The following is a 17,883-nucleotide window of genomic DNA, read 5'->3' as shown; positions in this document are numbered from 1 at the left end:
CTAAAGAAGGTCTTTAGTCCATCCCCATTGGGAAAAAATAATAACAGTAAAGAAAGCCTGGCCAGGCGTGGTGGTTCATGGCTCTAATCCCAGCACTTTGGGAGGCCAAGACGGGTAGATCACCTAAGGTCAGGAGTTCGAGACCAGCCTGGTCAACATGGCGAAACCCTGTCTCTACTAAAAATACAAGAAAAAAAATAGTAGCTGGGCGTGGCAGTGGGCACCTGTAATCCCAGCTTTTTGGGAGGCTGAGGTAGGAGAATCGCTTGAACCCAGGAGGCAGAGGTTGCAATGAGCCGAGATAGCACCACTGCACTCCAGCCTGGGCAATAAGAGCAAAACTCTGTCTCAAAAAAAAAAAAAAAGAAAGCCTTGGTTGTTTCACATTTCCAGTGTCTCTTAAAATACTACTGTTAATTAGTTCATCAGTTGATTGCTTACTTATTTGTGGTATTAAATGTACTACTCTTTAGATGTTTTGGGAAGTAATCATTTTACATAAGACACATTTGCTTTGTGTTCAGCCTTTATAAAGGAATCCTTTGCCTCCAACTCCTAAGATGGCTGATTCCCTAGACTTTCTTACATACTAATCAAGAAATCTGAGGGAGTAAAGAACATTAGTAACTCCTAGCATCATTTCTTAAAAACCCAATAATTATTTATTGTTTGATGAAATTAACACATTATAAGTTGCCCCCAGGATTGTGGTAAACATCCATATTAAGTATACCAACATTTCATTGAGTAACTATTTATTAAATACCTACTATATGCAAAGCACTATTTTAGGTACTAACAGTGGAACAGTGTTCCTTTGAATACTGGAAGGTTTACAAGTTGACAGCTGTCTGTTCTCATTTGAGTTTCATAGAGTTAATTTAGCAGAATCAGAGTAACATAGAACCTCAGAATACCTAGTTCAACTCTCTTGTTTATAGATTTTAAAAATCTTTAATCCTGAGATGTAAAATAATTTTTCTGAGATCATATAGCTAGTTAATAGCATTGCTTGCTTTTTGTTCTTTTAGTTACTTTTCATTCAGCAAACATTCTCACATCTTTTCTATTAAAAAGGTCAAGAATGACCAAAAAAAAATCCATCAACCTTAAAAGACTTCTGTCAGCCCCATCCTATTTTTCACTGACTCTTTATAATCATACTTTTTTGAAAGAGTTGACTTCTTCCTTATCTTCCTTTCAGCTTGCTGCAGTCTGATTCAGCACTCACAACTCCATTGAAAGTGCTCTCACCAAGGTTACCCACAGCTTCATAATTGCTATATCCCTGGCACTTTTAATACTTATCTCTAATCTCTCTGTGGCATTTGTCATTGTTAATTATTCTTTTTTTAATGTTTTCTTACCTCCGGGATATCATATTCCCTTGGTTTTATTTCTACTTCTCAAATAATTTCTTAGATTTCTTCATAAGCTCTTTATCATTCATCTTTCAAATATTGGTATTTCCCAGGATACTTGCTGTCACCTTTCTCTGTGTATTCTCCTTGAGCAGTCTCATCCACTTCTGACACATCTGTTGCTATCTAAATGGTGAAGACTTCCAAATCCTTGTTTACTTCTTTCTCTTAGGCTTTGAACTCACATACGCAGCTGCCTACTAGACATCTTCAAGATATCTATTAGGGATCTCAAAATCATCATCTCTAAAATTTAACTATTACTAACTGCATTTGTTCCTATGTTTCTTTTCTTTTTTTCTTTTTTTTTTTTTTTTTGAGACAGGGTCTTACTCTGTCTCCCAGGCTGGAGTGCAGTGGCACAATCAATCTCAGCTCACTGCAACCTCCACCTCTTGGGTTCAAGCGATTCTCTTGCCTCAGCTTCCTGAGTAGTTGGGATTACAGGCGCCCACCACCACGCCCGGCTCATTTTTGTATTTTTAGTAGAGACTGGATTTCATCATGTTGCCCAGGCTGGTCTTGAACTCCTGACCTCAGGTGATCCGCCAACCTCAGCCTCCCAAAGTGCTCGGATTACAGGCGTGAGCCATCATGCCTGGCCTGTTCCTGTGTTTTTTATCTTGATGACTTAATACCACAATTCCTCTAGTAGGCAGCTCCCTAGAAATTAAGGAGTAATCATCAACAGGCTCTACCCGATTGCTCCCTAAATTCTATCAGTTCTACTGCTTTATCTTTCATCTATCCATATCTTTAGAGCCAATATATTATTTTCAGGCCCTCATTCTAAATTATCACTGGCTGGGCACGGTGGCTCACGCCTGTAATCCTAGCACTTAGTGAGGCCGAGACTGGCGGATCACGAGGTCAGGAGATCAAGACCATCTTGGCCAACATGGTGAAACCCCGTACCTACTAAAAATACAAAAATTAGCCAGGTATGGCAGCACACACCTGTAGTCCCAGCTACTCAGGAGGCTGAGGCAGCAGAATTGCTTGAACCCGGGAGACAGAGGCTGCAGTGGGCCAAGATCGCACCACTGCACTCTAGCCTGGGTGACAGAGTGAGACTCCGTCTCAAAAAAAAAAAAAAAATCCTATGGCCTTTGTTAATATGCAATAAAATACACAGTAATGATTAAGAACATGGACTTTAGAGTCAGACAGCCCCACGTTTGAATCCTTGCTCTGTCACTTAGCATCTATGGGTGCTGTGAATATCAGTTTTCTTGTCTGTAAAATAGGAATATTACCATTTACTTTGTAGGGTGATGGTGAAATGTAAATTTATAGTTCTGGGAACACAGTATGTGGTACATATCAGCTCTCAACGAAAGATGTGACTACTCTAACTGGCCTATTCCACATCATTCTCCATTGTGTTTAGAATATGATTCATTTACACAAAATTTTAGCACTCTTATGCTAAAAATCCTTCTTCAGTAGTTCCTTATTGGCAGCAGGACAATATTCAAATGATTTAACATGATATTTTAAATGGTCTTCTATGTAAATGCAAATGGTTTTATTCTTCTTTAGCTTTTTTTCTTGCTGCTGTCTTCCCTATTTATACCCCAGCTACAATAAATTAACAGTTCCTCAAAAGCACCTCTGCACTTTTTTTTTTTTTTTTTTTTTTTTTTTTGGTTGAGATAGAGTCTTGCTCTATTGACCGGGCTGGGGTGCAGTGGCGCAGTCTCGGCTCACTGCAACCTCTGCCTCCCAGATTCAAGCCATTCTCCTGCCTCAGCCTCCCGAGTAGCTGGGATTACAGGCATGCACCACCACACGCGGCTAATTTTTCTATTTTTAGTAGAGACGGGGTTTCATCATGTTGGCCAGGCTGGTCTCGAACTCCTGACCTCAGGTGATCTGGCCGTCTCAGCCTCCCAAAGTGCTGGGATTACAGGCGTGAGCCACCGCACCCAGCCACCTCTGCTTTTTTGAATATCTGTGCCTTAACTGGAATACCTTTTTCTGTAGCTAGATTATTTTTCTCCTTCAGGACTCAGCTTACATGTTATCTTCTTTGGGAACTCTTCCATGACTACTTTTGACTCTGAGTTAAGATTTTCCAACATGGGGCCCATGTTTTCTCCTACCATAGCACTCCTTACACTATATTGCAGTTGCCTGTTCTCTTATCTGTTTCCCTCAGTGTATTTTGAATGTTTAAAATTAAAGAAGTTTCAGGAATGTTGAAGTTTAGTTATTAGATATTTATCTGCAGAAACATGAAAAGTTCTCAAGAGGGTGTCCTTTTTATTTCTCTCCACAAGATGAACTCGCTCCTTCTTCCACATACTATACTCATGTTAGCAAAAGAAAATATGTGTGTAATTTTTGAAGTATCATTATTTGGGATGTAAAGATCCCCAAAAAGACTAAGTGCTGTCATCTGTATAAAATAGAGTGGCTTAAAGAGTTTTAGTTGAGTACTTTTTAAGTGTTTCTATATTAGCCTTTGCTCAGGTAATTAGTCTTCATTACTGTTTTAAATGTTGGTATCTGCATGTGTCTTCCTCATTAGTCAGTGAGAAGAATATGAGCTCTTATATCAGATAGTCCTAGTTTCAACCCCTTGCTAATAATTACTGTTTCTTAGGATCAATGTAAATGTTAAACTATATAATAGTAAGCCCTTAAAGCAGTGCCTGGTGGGTTGTAAGCACTTGATAAATTTAAAATATTTTAAGCCAGGGTCTTGCTCTGTCACCCAGGCTGGAATGCAGTGGCACAATTATGTCTCACTTCAGCCTTGATCCCATGGGCTCAAGTGATCTTCCTGCCTCAGCATCCCCAGTAACTCGGACTACAGGCATGCTCCACCATGCGCGGCTAATTTTCTGTGTTGCCCACGCTGATCTCCAACTCTTGGATTCAAGCAATCCTCTCAAACCTGGGCCTCCCAAAGCACTGGGATTGCAGGCATGAGCCACTGCACTCGACTTGAAATTTCCTTTTGGACTTTTCAAATGTTCCTTATGGAATCTTATCTGGCCATCTAATTAAATCTATTTACCCATCCAACCTTAGATTAAAGCCCATCCTCCTATGAAGATTTCTCCAACTTTGCTACAGTTAAGAGTTAATACAATAACTGAACACTTCATCTCCGTAATTGGCCTGTCTGCTAGAATGTTAACTATTTGAGGGCATGGCACTGTCTTAAATTTATCTTTCTTCCCCTGACATTTTGCAGAGTGCTGAGATACAAGATAAATTCAGTACACATTTGTTGCCTAATTGAGTTTTTTCAGTGTGCTGCTCTGCTGCCTCACTTTACTAGCAGTAATGTGTGTCACAGGAATGACTAGCAATTTTAATCAACCTAAATAAACCATATTTATAAAGGAAATCTGTTGAAAACAATCATACTGAGTATTCCATAGCTAACTATAACTGTTTTAGAGTGTGTCACTACCCCTTCTATTAGGACAGATAACTAAGAAATGACTACATTAAATGGTTCCCAACATTAAATTTGGTTATATGAATTTCCTTGAGAATAAACCAGTTTTGCTGTTTTCCACTTACTGTTTCTTCTAGATCAGTTTTCTATGATCCTGTAATTCACGCTTGCAAATTTGAATGTGTCTTACAGGAGGATTTGTTGGTATTGAGGAAAACGGTGAAATCCTTTTTGGCTGTTTGCCAGCAGTGCCTGTCTAATGTTAATACTCCAGTGAAAGAACAGGTAAGAAATTATCAGTAAGAGCTCTCAATAAAATCAACTCAAATACATTAATGAACATTAAGAAGATACAATTTTTTATGACAGTTTTTGTACATATGTTCATTCCTAACATTTACTGGGCCTGGAACAAGACTGTAGATGTGTGAATTTATGTTATAAAGCAAGCTAACAAACTTATTATATAATACACATTCTTTCCTTTTACTTTCACAAGTATACTGTCATCAGCTGGAAGGGCAGGTTGAAATGTAGACTTTTTTTTTTTTTTTTTTTTTTTTTGAGACAGAGTCTCGCTCTGTCGCCCAGGCTGGAGTGCAGTGGCGCAATCTCGGCTCACTGCAGGCTCCGCCTCCCGGGTTCACGCCATTCTCCTGCCTCAGCCTCCCGAGTAGCTGGGACTACAGGCACCCGCCACTGCGCCCAGCTAATTTTTTGTATTTTTAGTAGAGACGGGGTTTCACCATGGTCTCGATCTCCTGACCTCGTGATCAGCCCGCCTCGGCCTCCCAAAGTGCTGAGATTACAGGCGTGAGCCACCGTGCCCGGCCGAAATGTAGACTTTTTGACTCCTAAGAATTGACACCAGAATGGCCGGGCGCAGTGGCTCACGCCTGTAATCCCAGCACTTTGGGAGGCCGAGGTGGGCAGATCACAAGGTCAAGAGATCGAGACTATCAACCCCGTCTCTATTTAAATACAAAAAAAAATTAGCCGGGCATGGTGGCAGGCGCCTGTAATCCCAGCTACTTGGGAGACTGAGGCAGGAGAATCGCATGAACCCGGGAGACAGAGGTTGCAGTGAGCCAAGATCGTGCCATTGCACTCCAGCCTGGGCAGAAAGAGCAAAACTCTCTCAAAAAAGATAAAAAAAAAAGAATTCTACACCAGAATATTGAGGGTCTGGGGAGCTGACATATGACATACCCTTTTATCATCTTACCTTCAGCTCCTTCCCACACCAGTTAAGAGTTTCTCACACATGCATGCCAATACTTTAGCCCCACATCTTGAAACTCTGTCAATACCACCCGCCCAAACAGCTGCCCATTCACCACCCAGGGGCCTAGTAATATGTACATTGGGTATGCAGTATGCCTAGAGAAGAGGCCTTTGCAGGCTCAGACAACAGGATCAGGACTGTAGGGCAAGGAGTTTCTGAGTCCCTATACTTGGACAATGGTGTAGAAGTGGGGTTTGGTAAGCAGGTGGGCATATCCCATTGGTCTGATAGATTCCTCTCTCTTGTAGAGGGGCACAGCCCAAAGAGGGTCAGGGTGGGGGTCAGGGTGGGCCAGGGAAGTACTGTTTCCATGATATGATTTTGTAAACTATTTTTTAAAATAGACTGTTATATTGGGGAGTACATTTGTGTAAAACAAAATGTATATTTTCCATACTATTTCTTATTTTGATATTGGGCTAGAGTCGTTTGGTGAAAGAGTACAGTATTACTTATCCTTTGCTGTCTCTTACAAATAGTGACAAGTATCTTTATTGAGTTATCAGCATTTAACTTAAAATGGAAACAGAGATGGTCTTCCCTAAACCTTATTCTTTAAATCTTCAGAACACTACTTATGGAGAAATACCCAGCTCTGCCATTTATTTTATTTTATTTTATTTTATTTTGTTAATTAATTAATTAATTATTTTGAGACGGAGTCTCCCACTGTTGCCCGGGCTGGTGTGCAGTGGCGTGATCTCGGCTCACTGCAACCTCCACCTCCTGAGTTCAAGCAATTCTCCTGTCTCAGCCTCCCAAGTATCTGGGATTACAGGTGCCCACCACCACGCCTGGCTAATTTTTTTGTATTTTTAGTAGATATGGGTTTCACTGTGTTGGCCAGGTTGGTCTCAAACTCCTGACCTCATGATCTGCCTGCCTCAGCCTCCCAAAGTACTGGGATTACAGGTGTGAGCCACTGCACCTGGCCCCGCTCTGCCATTTAAACCCCAAATCCAGTGTTTCTGCATCAGACCTGCTTGGTGATGTCCAAAACTATGGCCTGCTGGTTAAAAAGTATTCCCCGTGGATTCTCTGTATGCTGCCTTTTTTTCAAATGGCTCTTTCTAAATACCTGAGTATATTTCATGGTTGTGCTGTCAGGGCATAAACTGCCAAGACTCTTGCTGCAGTTGGACAACCAGATTTACAGTTATCCCAAACTAAATGCCAAAATTATGTTTTCCCATAGAAGTCAACTTTGGAGGGGGCAGTGTTAGTGGATTGTTTGGAAGTTTCAGAGCCCTCAATTATCCCACAACAAAATCTCTCTATTGTAATAAACTGATCAGACCCATTTATTTCACTCAATCCATTAAATAGGGCAAATTTGGCAGCATACCTATAATGTGTACAAATGTATTCAAAGTCTCTCTATATAATTAAATTTGTTTGGAGGCTTTATTAGATACTGGTTTTTATATGAATGGTTTTCTAATACAGTCATGCACCACTTAACAACAGGGATACATTGTGAGAAATGTGTTGTTAGGCAATTTCATCATTGTATGACCATCATAAGAGTATATTTACACAAACAAATGGTATTGCCTACCACATGCCTATGCTCTATGGTATGGCCTATTCCTCTTAGGCTATGATCCTGTACTGTATAATACTATACTGAGTAGTATAGATAATTATAATACAACTGGTATTTATATATCTAAACATATCTAAAATACAGTATAAAAGATTTAAAAATGGTATACTTACCATAAGAATGGAAGTAGCTCTGAGTGAGTGAGTGAGTGATTGGTGAGTGAATAGGAAGGCCTAAGACATTACTATACATCACTGTAGACTCTATATGTACCATACACTTAGACTATACTAAATTAATTAAAATGTTTTTCTTTCTTCAATAATAAATTAACCTTATCATACTATAATTCTTTTTCTTTGTAAACTTTTTAATTTTTTTAACTTTTAAACTCTTTTGTAATAATACCTAACACACAAACACATTAAACAGCTGTACAAAAAAAAAAAATTTTTTTTTTTTTTTGAGACAGAGTTTTGCTCTTGTGGCCCAGGCTGGAGTGCAGTGGCACAATCTCGGGTCACCCCAACCTCCACCTCCCAGGTTCAAGCAATTCTCCTGCCTCAGCCTCCCTAGTAGCTGGGATTACAGGCGTGCACCACCACACCTGGCTAATTTTGTATTTTTAGTAGAGATGGGATTTCTCCATGTTGGTCAGGCTGGTCTCGAACTCCCAACCTCAGGTGATCCTCCCACCTTGGCCTCCCAAAATGCTAGGATTACAACCGTGAGCCACCGTGCCTGGCCAAAATATTTTTTTTTCTTATATCTTTATTCTAGAAGCTTTTTTCTATTTATTTTTGAATAAATACAGTGTGCTGTATCCAGGAAACCCATCTCACGTGCAGACACACACATAGGCTCAAAATTAAGGGATGGAGGAAGATCTACCAAGCAAATGGAAAACAAAAAAAGGCAGGGGTTGCAATCCTGGTCTCGGATGAAACAGACTTTAAACCAACAAAGATCAAAAGAGACAAAGAAGGCCATTACATAATGGTAAAGGGATCAATTCAACAAGAAGAGCTAAGTATACTAAATATATATGCACCCAACACAGGAGCGCCCAGATTCATAAAGCAAGTCCTTAGTGACCTACAAAGAGACTTAGACTCCCACACAATAATAATGGGAGACTTTAACACCCCACTGTCAATATTAGACAGATCAACGAGACAGAAAGTTAAAAAGGATATCCAGGAATTGAACTCAACTCGGCACCAAGCAGACCTAATAAACATCTACAGAACTCTCCACCCCAAATCAACAGAATATACATTCTTTTCAGCACCACACCTATTCCAAAATTGACCACATAGTTGGAAGTAAAGCAATCCTCAGCAAATGTAAAAGAACAGAAATTACAACAAACTGTCTCTCAGACCACAGTGCAATCAAACTAGAACTCAGGATTAAGAAACTCACTCAAAACCGCTCAACTGCATGGAAACCGAACAACCTGCTCCTGAGTGACTACTGGGTACATAATGAAATGAAGGCAGAAATAAAGATGTTCTTTGAAACCAACGAGAACAAAGACACAACATACCAGAATCTCTGGGACACATTCAAAGCAGTGTGTAGAGGGAAATTTATAGCACTAAATGCCCACAAGAGAAAGCCGGAAAGATCTAAAATTGACACCGTAACATCACAATTAAAAGAACTAGAGAAACAAGAGCAAGCACATTCAAAAGGTAGCAGACGGCAAGAAATAACTAAGATCAGAGCAGAACTGAAGGAAATAGAGACACAAAAAACCCTTCAAAAAATCAATGAATCCAGGAGCTGGTTTTTTGAAAAAATCAACAAAATTGATAGACCACTAGCAAGACTAATGAAGAAAAGAGAGAAGAATCAAATAGACGCAATAAAAAATTACAAAGGGGATATCACCACCGATCCTACAGAAATACAAACTACCATTAGAGAATACTATAAACACCTCTATGCAAATAAACTAGAAAATCTAGAAGAAATGGATAAATTCCTCGACACATACACCCTCCCAACACTAAACCAAGAAGAAGTTGAATCTCTGAATAGACCAATAACAGGCTCTGAAATTGAGGCAATAATTAATAGCTTACCAACCAAAAAAAGTTCAGGACCAGATGGATTCACAGCCGAATTCTACCAGAGGTACAAGGAGGAGCTGGTACCATTCCTTCTGAAACTATTCCAATCAATAGGAAAAGAGGGAATCCTCCCTAACTCATTTTATGAGGCCAGCAGCATCCTGATACCAAAGCCTGGCAGAGACACAACAAAAAAAGAGAATTTTAGACCAATATCCCTGATGAACATTGATGCAAAAATGCTCAATAAAATACTGGCAAACCGAATCCAGCAGCACATCAAAAAGCTTATCCACCATGATCAAGTGGGCTTCATTCCTGGGATGCAAGGCTGGTTCAACATAGGAAAATCAATAAACGTAATCCAGCATATAAACAGAACCAAAGACAAAAACGACATGATTATCTCAATAGATGCATTAAAGGCCTTTGACAAAATTCAACAACCTTCATGCTAAAAACTCTGAATAAATTAGGTATTGATGGGACATGTCTCAAAATAATAAGAGCTATCTATGACAAACCCACAGCCAATATCATACTGGATGGACAAAAACTGGAAGCATTCCCTTTGAAAACTGGCAAAAGACAGGGATGCCCTCTCTCACCACTCCTATTCAGTATAGTGTTAGAAGTTCTGGTCCGGGCAATCAGGCAGGAGAAGGAAATAAAGGGCATTCAATTAGGAAAAGAGGAAGTCAAATTGTCCCTGTTTGCAGATGACAGGATTGTATATTTAGAAAACCCCATCGCCTCAGCCCAAAATCTCCTTAAGCTGATAAGCAACTTCAGCAAAGTCTCAGGATACAAAATCCATGTGCAAAAATCACAAGCATTCTTATACACCAATAACAGAGAGCCAAATCATGAGTGAACTCCCATTCACAATTGCTTCAAAGAGAATAAAATACCTAGGAATCCAACTCACAAGGGATGTGAAGGACCTCTTCAAGGAGAACTACAAACCACTGCTCAGTGAAATAAAAGAGGATACAAACAAATGGAAGAACATTCCATACTCATGGGTAGGAAGAATCAATATCGTGAAAATGGCCATACTGCCCAGGGTAATTTATAGATTGAACGCCATCCCCATCAAGCTACCAATGACTTTCTTCACAGAATTGGAAAAAACTACTTTAAAGTTCACATGGAACCAAAAAAGAGCCCGTATTGCCAAGTCAATCCTAAGCCAAAAGAACAAAGCTGGAGGCATCATGCTACCTGACTTCAAACTATACTACAAGGCTACAGTAACCAAAACAGCATGGTACTGGTACCAAAACAGAGATATAGACCAATGGAACAGAACAGAGCCCTCAGAAATAATGCCGCATATCTACAACTATCTGATCTTTGACAAACCTAAGAAAAACAAGCAATGTGGAAAGGATTCCCTATTTAATAAATGGTGCTGGGAAAACTGGCTAGCCATATGTAGAAAGCTGAAACCAGATCCCTTCCTCACACCTTATACAAATATTAATTCAAGATGGGTTAAAGACTTACATGTCAGACCTAAAACCATAAAAACCCTAGAAGAAAACCTAGGCATTACCATTCAGGACATAGGCACAGGCAAGGACTTCATGTCTAAAACACCAAAAGCAATGGCAACAAAAGACAAAATTGACAAATGGGATCTAATTAAACTAAAGAGCTTCTGCACAGCAAAAGAAACTACCATCAGAGTGAACAGGCAACCTACAGAGTGGGAGAAAATTTTTGCAACCTACTTATCTGACAAAGGGCTAATATCCAGAATCTACAATGAACTCAAACAGATTTACAAGAAAAAAACAACCCCATCAAAAAGTGGACGAAGGATATGAACAGGCACTTCTCAAAAGAAGACATTTATGCAGCCAAAAAACACATGAAAAAATGCTCATCATCACTGGCCATCAGAGAAATGCAAATCAAAACCACAATGAGATACCATCTCACACCAGTTAGAATGGTGATCATTAAAAAGTCAGGAAACAACAGGTGCTGGAGAGGATGTGGAGAAATAGGAACACTTTTACATTGTTGGTGGGACCGTAAACTAGTTCAACCATTGTGGAAGTCAGTGTGGCGATTCCTCAGGAATCTAGAACTAGAAATAACATTTGACTCAGCCATCCCATTACTGGGTATATGCCCAAAGGATTATAAATCATGCTGCTATAAAGACACATGCACACGTATGTTTATTGCGGCACTATTCACAATAGCAAAGACTTGGAACCAACCCAGATGTCTAACAATGATAGACTGGATTAAGAAAATGTGGCACATATACACCATGGAATACTATGCAGCCATAAAAAATGATGAGTTCATGTCCTTTGTAGGGACATGGATGAAGCTGGAAACCATCACTCTCAGCAAACTATCACAAGGACAAAAAACCAAACACTGCGTGTTCTCACTCATAGGTGGGAATTGAACAATGAGAACACATGGACACAGGAAGGGGAACATCACACACTGGGGACTGTTGTGGGGTGGGGGCAGTGGGGAGGGATAGCATTAGGAGATATACCTAATGCTAAATGACCAGTTAATGGGTGCAGCACACCAACATGGCACATGTATACATATGTAACAAACCTGCATGTTGTGCACATGTACCCTAAAACTTAAAGTATAATAATAATATAATAATAAAATTTTAAAAAGAAACACATACATTAGCCTAGGCCTACAAAGTGTCAGAATTATCAGTATCAGTGTCTTCCACCTCCCACATGTCTCACTGGAACGTCTTCAGTGGCAGTATTTTGCATGGAGCTGTCCTATCCTATGATAATAATGCATTCTTCTGGAGTACCTCCTGAAGGACCTGCCTGAGGATGTTTCACAGTTAATTTTTTTCATAAGTAGGAGTACACTCTAAAATCATGATTAAAAGTATAGAATAGAAATTAGTATAGTATAGTATAGTATAGTATAGTATAGTATAGTATAGTAAATACATACGCCAGTAACATAGTCATTCATTATCCTCAAGCATTAGGTTCTATACACAAGTTAGATATGCTATACTGTTATACGACTGGCAGCATAATACACCAGCATCACCACAAACAACACAACAAACTCGTGAGTAATGTGTTGCACCACAGGGTTATGTTACTACATCACTAGGTGATAGGAATTTTTCAGCTCCATTACAAGCTTATGGGATCCACCATCATGTATATGCAGTCCATTATTGACGGAAACATCACTGTGCAGTAGTACACTGACATTTTTTAACATTAGAATTTTTAGAAGTATTCATTATACTATGTTGAATTAGAGTTTCAAATTTTATGCTAATTTGATTAAGCAGTATACAATTGATTTCTAATCTTTGTTATAATCTGTTATATCAATTTTGTATTTGCAAAGTTGGGTTAAACTCATTTTGTTCTTTGACCTGTAATCAACACCTTGCTTAAACTCATTTTTTAAAAGTTCAAGTCAAACTATCTTAATGAGCTATTTTTGAGTTGATACAGCAAAGTAAAAGAAATAGGTTATATTTGGGAAAAGTCTTAAATATGACACTTGTTTAGTGAGAAAAAATAATTTTATTAAATTTGGAAATTATAACTAAATATTTGGAATTTAAATACCGAAAATTTATATTATGGTACTGCTATTAAACTATGTTTTAATTTCATACATTTTCATTAATGTTGACTTGTAGTTATATTTGTGTAATATTTTGCTGATGAATTGCCTTTGTATTCCAGGCTTTCATGTTACTCTGTGATCTTCTGATGATTTTCAGCCACCAATTAATGACAGGTGGCAGAGAGGGCCTTCAGCCTTTGGTGTTTAATCCAGATACTGGACTCCAATCTGAACTCCTCAGTTTTGTGATGGATCACGTTTTTATTGACCAAGACGAGGAGAACCAGAGCATGGGTACTTGTAGCTATCATCTTGTCAATATTGATTTTTTTTTTTACCAACCCCAAAAGATAGGAGAAAAGAAACAAATTCAGTTCTAAAAATTATCGAGATTCCTTTCTTTTAAAAAAGTTGGCCAGGTGCAGTGGCTGACACCAGTAATCCTAGCACTTTAGGAGACTGAGGCAGGAGGATTGCTCCAAACCCAGAAGTTCGAGAGCAGCCTAGGCAATATGGTGAGACCTTGTCTCTACAAAACAGAAAAAACAAAAATTTAAAAAAAGTTAATAGTAATACATTCATGTAGTTCAGAAACCAACAAGAATAAAAATGTACATAGTGAAGTCTCCCTCCTTTAACACTGTACCTCAGATCTTTTCCTGTCGTTATGTAGAGAGCTCTGTCTTTCTCTAACAGCTACACAGCATTTCTTTATGTAGATATAGCATAATTCATATTATCCATCTCACACATATTGACATATGGCTAGTTTCCAATCTTCAACTATTACAAACTATGGTGTAATGAATAGTAGTGTACATTTGTCATTTGCCACATGTACAAATGTGTATGTAGGATAGATGTTGTTTCTAATTGGCTATGTCCAGGTTCATAATTTTTCTAAAAGAAAGTATCCAGGTTCCTTTCTATTCCTAAGTGGTCATTATGTATTACTTAAATGAACAAAACCCTAACTGTTTGATATTAAATGCTGAAAAACTGTTATCAAACCTCACTAGTGAAAATTGTGCTGTGCCTGCAGAATGATAACTTAGCAATATTAGACTGAATTGTTAATGATTAGTTGTAAATAAGTTCACTTAGAATACGTTATTTGTGAAATAGATTATTTAAGCTCTCTAAAATAATATAAGAAGTATATTTGATCCACAAGTCTATTTGATGCTGTTCGGCTGTTCTTTCAGAACATTTTGGAAAATACTAGTCTGTGAAACAGTATGTTTATTTAGAGTCTGTATTCATCTCAGGAGACAAATTTACCTGCTACTTGTCTTAAGCAAAAAAATGTGTACTTCTCAAACCACTGATGCTTCACAATAAGACTAATTAGTAGAAAGGAAAGAGACTGACAGCAAGTTCTTTTTGCGAATCTATACATATAAGGGAGAGAATAAAGAAGGTTGATTCCAAATAAGGGCAGGCCAGGACACGAGAGGGTCAGTACGGAGCCTGAAACAAATGTTATCATCTGGAGTCTTGTTGGCATGTTTTTTCTAGGATTAGAAATAGAAACCCCAGTGGGGTCTGGAACTTACAAATTTGAGGAAGAAACACACTTGTTTTGAAAGTATTTGATAGGGCTTTAAAAATTTTTTATATGTGCATAACATGGTATGCAAAATATTTTGTTTCTCAGTTGATAATGTAACCATGTTTAGGATGAGCACTGAAAATTTAACTCATCCATATTTCAATTTCTTCCCTAAATATTTTTCTAAAAGAAAACTTTTTCCTTGTGTCTTAAAATTTTTCAGAAGTGTTCTCTCTGTGAGAATGTATTAACACATAAGGAATATTGAAATAAGAAAAGACAGCATTTTAAAGGTAATCAGATAATTTCACAGTATTGTTATGACACAAGTATCAGAAAACCAATCTTTATACAGCTGTCTCTCAGTATTGTGGGGGATTGATTCCAGGACTCCCACTCATACCAAAATCCATGGATGCCCAAATCTCTTAAATAAAATGGTAGAGTATAGTCAGCCCTCCCTATCTGTGGGTTCTGCATCCACAGATAGGGAGGGTAGACTATACATGGTTTGCTTATCTTATTCAGTCTTTACTATGATAATCTCCTAAGAAGACAGAAACCTTAGTACCTATTAAATGTTTGATAAATGAGTAACTAAATACAGCACCCTAAAATAATTAATGTAACAGTTTTTGTCCCATCTAAAACTGAATTGTACTATTTGTGAAGTTATAATATTAAGCTAATTTTCAATTATACAGATTATCTGCATTGTTTTACGTGGATAAAGTACCAGAATTCATAACCAATTTGTAATCTGTGTTTAGAGGGTGATGAAGAAGATGAAGCTAATAAAATTGAGGCCTTACATAAAAGAAGGAATCTACTTGCTGCTTTCAGCAAACTTATCATTTATGACATTGTTGACATGCATGCAGCTGCAGACATCTTCAAACACTACATGAAGGTATAGTTAAATATTCTTATTTTTCTCCTTCCTCTAACTGGCAGAGAAATTAGCAATTGAAAGGATGATGACAGAAGCTAAAATTGACAGCTTTTCACCTATGTAATGTGGATGATTTTATGATAAAGTTTCTCTTATATAAGCTTTTTATCAGTCTGTACTATTACATCAGTTCCATTGAGTAGGAGTTCCAGCATTTATATGAAAGAACATACTTTCTAGCTACTTTCATAAGCTCCATTTTGTTCCTGACTCTCTGAAAAAGCAGGGCTCAGAGACCTTCTTGATGTGGCCTGACAGGCACAGATGGGAGGGAATACTCAGTTTTCCTTTATTTGCCTTGTTCTTGTGTCAGAGAGAATGTTCTCTTTTATTTAGAATATTGTATGTGTCATTTGATCTACTTGTGTCTTCATGTTTGGGTGTAGTCCAATTCCAGTTATGGTATAGTAGCTGATTTATCATATTATGCTGAACAACTGCAATGTGTTGAGTAATGTGCTGGTAGCCAGAGGTTTAAGTAAGACATGATTTCTGCACTAAGGAGCTTACAGATTAAGAGTTAACTAACATCTAAACATAATATAATGTAGCATACTGATAATGAATGACTGCCATGTGTTCATGCCATTTATATTTGAGACACTGTTCTAAGACTTTCACATTATCATTGATCTTTCTAATCCCCCTGTGATGTAAGAAATAGTATCATCATTTACATATAAGGAAACTAAGGCTCGAGAGGTAAACCTTTCAAGGTCACACACAACTATTAAAGTAACAGAAACTGGGATTTTATTTTAGGCTTGTCTAACTTCAAAGCTTAGCTCTTTTCACTAGACCACAAAGCTTCAGCATGATTATTGTAGTGATAGATGCATAAATTACTAACCTAACACCAAATATAAAGAGAGACTTAAGTGAGAGGAGCAAGAGAAGACTTCCTAAAGCTAATGTGTAAACAGAGTTGCATGGATAAATAGGAGCTTACTAGATGAGCATGGGAAGGAAGACAAGCCCTTGCCAAGACAGCAGCATAAATATGCCTACCTGTTTCAGCTCATTTTTCTCTACTTAATCCAAAAAGAAATCATGAAAGAACTTGTCAAACTAATTATTGATATCCAAATAGACTGTGATATTTGCATGTTGAACCTTTCTAAAAGAAAATGTCATGATCTGTTAGCAAACTTCTGCTTGCTTCCAGTGACCATTTACTTTCCAAATATTCGCAGGCATTACATTTAATTTAATAATGTATTCTGTAATCTTAGGCTCAGCATCAAGCTCACTGATGGTATTGTTCAGAAAAGTTATTCCTCATCCTGATTTTCCATCAGTCACCTGGAACTTTATTCCAAATTACATGTTCCTGGGTCCCACTCAACCTAAATGAAAAATATCTAGGGTGGATCCCAGGCATTTGTGGAGGAGGGGTTAATTTTCCATATAACCTTCTTTCCTTTTGGAAAATCAGAACTATGATTATCTTTCTCTGTCCTCTAGCACCTTTCCTATTCTTCACCATTTCTTAAAGAGCACAAAGTTTCCATAATCTCCACAAATTTTCTTAAGACACGATTCATCTGGCCTAGGAAACTAATTCAATTCGGAACAACTTGATGCTTTCATTATCTCTTCACTAAACCTGGATGTCAGTTCCATTTTATAAGTGTTTTTCCTACCCTTTTTATATAGTTTTCTCTTTAGCAGGAAATAAAGGGCATGAAATATGTTGAATTCTGGTTTTTCCTGGTAATCCTTTAACAATACTTCATTGGTTCCAAAAAGTGAGTCTTATTCAGAACTTTTATCATCCTTAGCATTTCAGGGACACTTCTATTCACTATAGGCTCTAACCTTTTTGTGAGTATTATAATAGCTATTTGCTCTTCTGATATATGGCTATGTGGCTTTTCCTCCAATTTTTGTACATAATTGGTTCAGTCTGAACTTAAAAGAAATCTGCCTGCTCCAGTACTTTAGTGTTTTGATATTTATCTTTTTTTCTTCATTGAGATAATTCTTCTTTGCACTAAAAGGATCCTTTTGAGCTGTTCGCCTTTTAGC

The 17,883-nt window shown here is 38.0% G+C and overlaps 1 protein-coding gene across 14 annotated transcripts in view; it reads left to right on the top strand.

Moving 5' to 3' along the window:
- STAG1 (STAG1 cohesin complex component) overlaps positions 1 to 17,883 on the top strand; it is a 408,398-nt gene that overhangs the window by 361,861 nt on the left and 28,654 nt on the right. For all 14 annotated transcript variants that reach the window (XM_016942000.4, XM_016942001.4, XM_009446530.5 and 11 more), the window contains 3 exons: positions 5,029 to 5,121; positions 13,471 to 13,645; positions 15,674 to 15,813. In XM_016942000.4, coding sequence (XP_016797489.1) covers positions 5,029 to 5,121; positions 13,471 to 13,645; positions 15,674 to 15,813 — 408 coding nt within the window. The remainder of the gene's footprint in view (positions 1 to 5,028; positions 5,122 to 13,470; positions 13,646 to 15,673; positions 15,814 to 17,883) is intronic.

This window comes from Pan troglodytes, chromosome 2, assembly GCF_028858775.2.
Source record: "Pan troglodytes isolate AG18354 chromosome 2, NHGRI_mPanTro3-v2.0_pri, whole genome shotgun sequence".
NCBI lineage: Eukaryota > Metazoa > Chordata > Mammalia > Primates > Hominidae > Pan > Pan troglodytes.
The sequence above is the reverse complement of the archived record's forward strand: the minus strand, read 5'-3'. Positions and strand labels throughout refer to the sequence as shown.